Raw genomic sequence first — 8,539 nt, forward strand, 5'->3', positions numbered from 1 at the left:
ATGGCGGGATTGTTGGAGGTGGTCTTCAGATATTTCTGTGCTATTGTTTGGTGTCTTTGTTTGATGGTCTTGATGCCTGTCATGGTGTAGATGTGTTGGTTGCTGATGAAGTATGTGGGCCAGTTTGAGTGCTTTGTTTTGAATGGTTTGGAGGATTTGGAGTTGGTTGTCGCAAATGGTGATCCAGATGGGGGGGAGTATTCAAAGAGTGGTCAGATGTCTGCCAGGTAGACTCTTATGACTGTGGAGGGTGATGCCCCATGCTTTCTGCAAAGGGCTTTGAGGTGGTTTAGTCTATTGTTTGCTTTTTGTTCCAGGGTGTTGATGTGTTTGGTCTAGGTCATATTGCTTTGAAATGTAACTCTGAGAAAGTATGCTGTGTTGCTGATATTTACTTTTTGGTTGTTTAGTGTAAGGTTGACGTTGTTTGACTGTACGTCTGGGTTTTTGGTGAAAATGGCGCCTGCTATTCTGGGTGATCTGGAGCTGGATAGAGGTTGTCTATGAGCTGCGAGATTTTGGCTATGGTTGCTGGGGGGTAATAGATGTCATAGTTGTATAGAGGAAGAGTAGTGGACTTAAAACTGAACCTTGGGGAACTCGGGCTTAGGGGGTGAAGAGTGTCCTACGAAATCCTAGTGTTAAAGAAAGGCTTCACTCTTGTTGTTGGCTGTTATTTTGGGCCAAATTTTAAATGAAACAAGTTGATTAAAGTAATTGTTTTGATAAAATATCAACATTTTAAGCTTAGATTTGGTTATGTTTTTTTTTTTAGTTTAGCTTTTTTTGAGAGAAGCATTTGTTGCACATGATGTGTCCAAGGGCCATCAAAACTTTGAAAATCAGGCAATAATTTCTCATTTTATAGTTTCAGGCTGTAATAAATGGTGTATTTTCGCAATTTTAATAAATAAATAAATAAAAGTATATACAAAATACCCCCCCCCCCCCCCCCTCCAAACTATAGTAACTTATATATTTTTACTTTGCTTTGAGTAAAGGATCTAAATACCTTTAAACTCATATAAACATGGCTTATTATTTTCCACCCACCTGTGGATAATACTGCTATGTAAATGTTTTGAGGACCCCAAAAAATATGTATATAAATAAATAACAATTTAAGTTTTCCAGAACCAAATGAAAAACAAAAGCTAGTATTAGCACTAAGCACAAGCACACACACACACAATAAACTGAACCAAAACTTTAACTATGAAAACCTAACCGGAAACAGTTTTTGTTAGCAACGTAAACTTTTGCGTCTATAGACACGCTTCCGGGAAAAATGCGCTAAATGTATGAAGAACGACACGCGTGGGCATGCAGACCTACAGACTCATAAATCTCGCTTTCGGAGGCCCAGACATGTTAAACTTTGTTCACTTTAATTTTGGCTCACTGAGCAGAAACCCCACTTCAGTCTGAGCAACAGCAGAAGTTCCTCATCCACTGAGGCGGGTTCAGGTCACATGACAGGCATGCAGGTACAGAGAAGTACATTTCAAAAACCGGCTGACTCAAACTTTGACAGTATGTTGACCGTATATGGTTAATACCGTACAGATTATGATGACATCTAGTGGTGAAGACGTGACAGTGCATCAAAGCAGCATGTGCAGCTATGAAACTACTCACGCTACTCCGCTGCAGGAAATGTCCCATCCAGCAAGTTATATGGACGGATAAAGTTAACAAAAAAAATCTATTTTGACATTTGACGTAACTGCTTTGCACTTAGCCACTGCTGCACTTCTTTAAAATGTTGGATTTTCCTTAATTGTATTCACACTATTTTCAGCTTTTTTAAAAATTAATATTATCTCAATTTTTTTCTATTTTATGTTGTGCATTCTTTGCAATTATTATGCAATTTTTTTAACTTACTTTTATTAGTATTATTATGTGAGTTCTATCCATGTGAAGATGCATTGTATGCATTCAGTTCCTTTTTTAAAATATACATGCTGGTGTCTATGTCCTCTATGTTTTCACGTAACGCTCTTGGTGCATGTTATTTATAAAGCATGTTGGGCTGCATTTCTTGTATGAAAGGTGCCATACAAATTAAGCTCATTATTATTATTATTATTATTATTAACAGAGATATAAGAATGAGGAAAGACTTTGATGATCGTCATGTCTATCACACTGTATGACATCCACAACCAACATTGTGGACTGTGCATTGTGTTTGGTTGTGTGCAGGTGCATACACACATGTATGCATGTTATGTTCAATATATACATGAATATGCATGAGTGTGTAGGCTATATGGGTAGATTGGTGAGATGCCTATATGTCAGTCTGTGTGTGTAAATATCTATTTATATATTTATTAATAGAGATGAAGTTCACTTATTGACTGATAAGCTGAGAAGAGGTAGGAAATAACTCCTTGAACTTGTAAGATGCAATTTCTTGTTCCTTTTTGGGATCTATTGTGTATATGTTATCATCCATTTTTGTTATTGCATTTTGTTTTGTTTCACATTTTCAAATATCTATTCACAACACCATCAGTCTGCCCTCAAAAGCTTTAGTGTATGTTTAATGCTGTTTATTTTGTAAATGTATTTGAAGTGGTATATTGGATTTCTGTGGGGGAAAAGCTGGACCTGTAAGTGCCAGTAAAAGGTCTTGAGTCACTGTGGGTTACAGTGTACTGCACATGCCAAAATTTCATAAACATTACAAAAAAACCCACCAAAATGGATCACACATCCATAGAGCATAGTAAAGAGGTTTGATTACCAACAACAGCTACAGACAACACAGGCATCACCTGTGGACTCATCTACTGAAGATGCCATCACCTTCAGTCACATACCTGTGACTGCAGCTTTCAGCCAGGAGATGATGTCATCAGGTGGCTTCCACCTGCAGACATCATTCAGTATTAGACCACCAATGAAAGCAAAGCATATAGAATAACACCCATTTTGTTTTTGCACATTATTCGAACTTGAAGGAAAAAAAACACACCACTCACCTGGTTTTCCGCTGTATATGTTGATAAGACATTCAGTGTGTTGCTGTACATCTCTTGCCACAATGCCATCTTTAAGCAAATCTTTGGACAATTGGACCACAAAACTGATGCACTTGTGTACATTTTACATAATTTATTACGTTTTTAACAGTCACTGTAACCTTTTTAATTTCAAAAGTAACCTTCCCAAAACTGATCATTGTTAGGACTTTCTTTGAATTTTAAGGCATTTTAATCTGGATGGACGAGCAGATATGAGAATAAAAGAGACAGTATTTGGTAAATATGCACTGTAGGTTTTATTACAAGTGTCTTAAACTACAGGGTAGAAGAAAGAACTGGGAAAACCCAATTCACATTAACCTACAGCCAAAACCATTTTCATCAGAAAAAGGAAAAAAAAATACTGGTAAAAAACACTTCGGAGCATTTAAAAGAAGAGGTTGGAACAATAATTTCAATCACATCAGAAGACAACCAAGTGTAAAATATTCTGCACATTTCTAACAACCACCCTTCTGTGCAGAGAGGAAGGGACAACAACCGAGGAGCTTCGTTTTTTTTAGCTGGTGTCCATCTGAGAAAACAAAACAAGGGTGAAATTAGACAGCTGCAAAAACACAATTAGTTAATTGCCAGTAACAACAGGGGTGTGTACTACCAAGCGAGATTAGTGCCTTAGTGAGGTCTGTTGAGTCTAAAGACAGGGTTTCCTGTACTACGACAGTGGCGCTCTTTTAACCTGGCTGGATCACCATGGTAACTTATCGAGCAAACCTGGTTGAGATCAGGTTTTGTTCTGAGTTTCAGCCTGAAATCAGCTGAAAAGCTTTGAGAAGCGTCACTTAGGGCTGGGCAATATGGCAAAAATATAAACATTATCACAATAATTTTGCCCGTATTCTCTCACTGAGCTGCTGAATGTGTTTTTTGTTTATGTGTTTGTCTACAGCTGCTCTAGAAGAAGCTTCCTTAAAACCACAGATCCCATACACAAATACAATTCCTTCAAATCATACCATCAGCACCTCTTATGTTTTGGATATGCTTGGCTCTGATTTTCTGAAGTCTGTTTTTACATAAACATATATACAAATACATAATCTCTTTCATTACAGCGAGCATAACGTGCATTTACTAAATGTCATTTTCTGTCGTCATGACAGCGCAATTCAGCGGCACGCGATTATAAGTGCCGAATGACGTGAACAGTGTGTCATTTGACTGAGTTTGTAGCAGAAAGCCCGTGTTAACAAAGAAAGTTAGACCTTCGTGGTACCGTTAACTCTGAGCGAGGCTGCAGGGTTTGTTGAGTTGGCTCAGTCAGAGAGAGCCTGGCTCGGCTGAACTGGCTTTGTGGTTTACCCCCCAGAATCAGCAGCTGAACTCACCCTGGCATTGTAGGCATCTAACTGGGCGTCGAGTTCTTCTGCTGACAGCTGCTGCTTGCTACCGCCGCGGCCACCCCGACCTCTTCCTCCGGCGCCGCCTGCACCACGTCCTCCGCGGCCTCTCTGCATGCCTCTGAAGCCGCCCCCGCGATTTCTGTTCATGCCTCCGCCTCTGTTCAGACTGGAAACAAGACTGCCCGTCACACAGTGTCCAAGGTGTTTATGAGTCAAGTTGCTTGAAAAGGCGGGAACACTCACCCCTGCATAGGTCGCCTCTGTGTGTCAATTTGTGATGTGACGAGTTGTATGTTCATGGGCCGCCCTGTAGAGACAAAAACACCATGAACCTCACAATTCGTGCACGGCAGCAGTAAATTTTGTCAGATTAATTCAATTTCTAAGGTTTTAGTAGTGTTGTAGTGAAAGCAATGTTCGGCCAAAATTGAAAACATGACATGATGCATATATTTTGCATTTTAAGGCGTACCATCAAGTGGGATTCCATTGTACTGTTTCATGGCCTTTAAGGCATCTGCCCTCCTTTCAAAGTGGACATCTGCTGTTCCTAAGCTTCTTCCTGATCGGTCGTAATGAACTGCAGCTTTCTTCAGAGTCCCAAATTCAGCAAAAAGTTCCTAGGATAAAAAGAAAGTTCTGAGTAGAAATTCTTGGTGCACTAATCATTGACAAACATGCACAATTAAAAATAATTAGAATAAAACAAAACAAAATGGTTAAGGCAAATAACCTCAAGTACCTGAATATCTGCATCTGAGACCCCAAAGTCGAGATTCGAGACAAGGAGCTTCCCTCCAGTTTCCACACCGGCTCCTCCGCCACCTCCAGCAGCACCACTGAAGCCGCTGAAGCCGTTGTCAAACATGTCGTGCTGCCACTTATCGGGAAGCTGTTTAGGCTGCAACAGATGAAAGACAACGCACCTGCTGACTTCAGGATCCCCCTGCCTCTGTCAATCACAGAGTCCACACGGCTGGGTGTTGGGGCAAGCAGGGGCTCCACTTCCAACAGGGCCAGGGTGCACAGCTCCCCCAAGAGGCTCCCCAAATGTTCCCTGCCCACCCCATCACTACAAGCAAGTGAATCAGCTCAGACAGAGGAGGACATACACGGGACAAACAACTGAACTACAGTACTGTGCAAAGGTCTCAGGCCACCTCAAACTGTGTTACTTTAGCAAAGTTAATCATACATATTCATTTCTCAGCAGTCTCTTCACTAAAATACAACAAGGACATACAAGTAATATGTATACAGCATTAAAATGCAAATGCAAATATTTCAAAATAAAACAACTTCAACAGTTGCAAACATTTAAATGTGGCCCCTTTAACTCTGCATGTCTAGCTCTCTTGGGCATACAATGTGAGATTTACAGTACGATTCCTCTGAGTTATTTACACCAGGCTGCATTCAAAGCTCAAAATTGATTGTTTGAACTAGCTTTAGGTATGATTGCACGATTCTGTATTTGGCATTTTCCGTTTCCTTGTTGGGCAATACATACACATTTTATGACAGTTTAACTCACTGGAAGTGAACTACTACTATATACTATACCATACTACTATAAGACCAAGTCCAAATACCATTATTCCATTCAAAATGCCAAAAACTACACAATTTGACAAGCAGAAGTGTTTTTTTTCATCAACAACAACACTATGGCGGCCTAAGTCTTTTTCACAGTACTGTATAAAAGCGAGGGGATGTGTTGCAAATCACTTGTATGTACACCCACATAATGTAAACAATTTATAAATGTATGACATCTATTCATTTGCTGAAATGTGTACATTTACTCAATGGCTATGTCAAACTTGAGCAATATTAGTTACCCAGCCACAAACTTTAAACTAACCCCTGAACAACTTGCCCACCCGGGCTAGCTACCAAATATCGCCCATTGTTCTCTTGCCATCTGCGCCTCCACCAAAGGCTCTCCATGATCCTCGGGTACTCAGGGGGTCGCCATCTGAAGCAGTGTTGCCTCCAGCGTTGGTGTTTCCTGGCCCGCCCAAAAGTTCTTTACCAAGCCACGAAAAGGGCTTTCATGAAGGGGAAAGTGTCCATAAGATGAAGGGGAGGGTGGATCTGGAAAAACAACTAAGATATGGGCCAGCTATGCGAGCGTGGATTATCTGAGCGTCCATTTTGAGGCCACGCCATTTTGATTGTTGGGCTCGTTTAAATACTCATTCAGACTAAAGGAGTGAAGCTGTGCCTTATGTGAACACTATCGGGGTGGTTGAAGTCCACTGATCCATCCGCAAGTAACAGCCAGACTGGTTGAAAAGCCACCAAAAAGGCCTTGTTGTGAAACCCGCCAGCCACTCCCGAACAAAAGGCCGCTGCCCCGGGACAAGAACAAAAAACTATGCTCCAAAAACATGGTAGAAAAAAATATCTGCGGGTGAATTTTCCCGATGAAGAGGTTTCCTCTGACCATCATTTTGACACTTGGGGTGGAAAAGCTGCTTTTGACCGTTGACGACTAGCTCTAATTTAAAATGGCGCCGCTGAGGCCTTCACGATCCAACGTTAGCTAGTTAGCCAAAACATGGCTCACACACTCGCTCTCTCCGAAGCCTCCTCTTGACAAAAAAACGATGTAACACACATTTGTTGTGGGAGAGGGGACACATTATGCATACACAACTTCCATTAATGCTTAACCGCAAACCATAGAGCTCCCCCGGAGGGCAACTCAGCGGTTAAAGCGAACATTTAATCGCCGACTAGCAAGCTGGCTAGTAGGGTTAGCTAGCAAGCCTGCCGGAGAATAGAAGGATGTTAACCAGGCATTTTCAGGTTTGCCGAAGGGTTTTCCTTTTTCTGCCCATTCCTCTAATTTCTCATACCCTGCTGTAAGGCGTTGGTCTGCCTCTACCGCGATTCAGGTTCTGTCGGTTCCTCATGGGGCCGGATCCGCCGCCTCGGCCTCCAAATCCTCCGCCGCCGGGTCCAAGACGCCCAGGGCCTCCTCCTCGGCCGCCGCCTGAGCCACCGCGGCCTCGGCCTCTTCCACCCCGGCCTCCACCTCTCTGCTGCCTGTTCTGCTTGATAATGTCGTCTAGAGACATATCCATTTTATCGGCCATTATGCTGCCTTAGTAATGCTAAACTGTGAACAAAATATAAAAAAAATACACCCTAAACTCGTTTGGTCCCTCTCCTTGCTCCTTCTTTGCTCAACGCTCTCTGCTCCGACAAGACAACACAAAAGCCTCTGCTGTATATAGGCAGGCGGGCTCCGTACGTACCGTACGTAAACTCTACGTCATCACGTAATATGCGTCCCCAAGACACAAAACACCATAAACAAATGTATTGTATCAATAGCACTACTCAATATCAATGATATGAATGGATGATTTAAAAGCTCAGATTTTCAATCGAGTGATTAGTCGATTGGCAGAACATAAATCTGCAACAACAAAAAAAAATTAATCTGTGAAAAATGCGAGGAAATTGCCAGAAAATTTGCCAAGAAAAAATCGAAACAAGCAAACAAGAAAAGACAAGGTTTTAAAAAATCCAAAACATGAAATGACCTGTAAAAAAAGATTAGAAATTATAATAATTCTGTAAAAACAATTAAACCTATAATAATAATAATGATGAATATAGGCATTTTCAACAAACGTTCAAGCGTTTTATACTATATTTTTGGCATATTGACTATTTATTTTTTCTACAACACATCTGAAACAGATTGTGTTACTTGATTTAATTGTTATTTGTATTTATTTTTGTTTATTTTATTTTCACATTTTTATTGACAATTTGTTTTTTTAAATATTTTATAAAAAATGTTTGTTTACCAGATTAAATTTTTATTATGATAAACGATTTTCTTTTTTACAGTTTGTTATATGTTTATTGTTTGAAGTTACATTTATTTTCAGATTTCTATTATATCACATTGAGTTTTGCACTTTTTACACTGCATTATACTAGGAAAATTCTTTTTTCTTAATAAACTGATGCATTTCGTTAACATATTCTATGGTCTATAATGTTTAATTTTTGCAAAGGCATTTCTCAGTGTGACTGTTAAAGGGTTCAAAGCATCGCAAAAGTTTATAAAATTATGTTTTGTTAAAAATAAAAATACACAAGTTAATGTAAGTACTG

At 40.1% G+C, this 8,539-nt stretch overlaps 1 protein-coding gene across 1 annotated transcript; it reads right to left on the bottom strand.

The window, feature by feature from the left end:
* Positions 1-3,268: 3,268 nt before the first annotated feature.
* alyref (Aly/REF export factor) lies at positions 3,269-7,630 on the bottom strand. Its single transcript, XM_042505182.1, has 6 exons — positions 7,264-7,630; positions 5,142-5,300; positions 4,872-5,019; positions 4,643-4,706; positions 4,385-4,565; positions 3,269-3,570 (listed from the first exon to the last, which is right to left on the bottom strand). The coding sequence occupies exons 1-6, from the start codon at positions 7,501-7,503 to the stop codon at positions 3,556-3,558; spliced, it is 807 nt and encodes a 268-aa protein (XP_042361116.1). The 5' UTR covers positions 7,504-7,630; the 3' UTR covers positions 3,269-3,555.
* Positions 7,631-8,539: the final 909 nt, after the last annotated feature.

This window comes from Plectropomus leopardus, chromosome 17 (assembly GCF_008729295.1).
Source record: "Plectropomus leopardus isolate mb chromosome 17, YSFRI_Pleo_2.0, whole genome shotgun sequence".
Lineage (NCBI taxonomy): Eukaryota > Metazoa > Chordata > Actinopteri > Perciformes > Serranidae > Plectropomus > Plectropomus leopardus.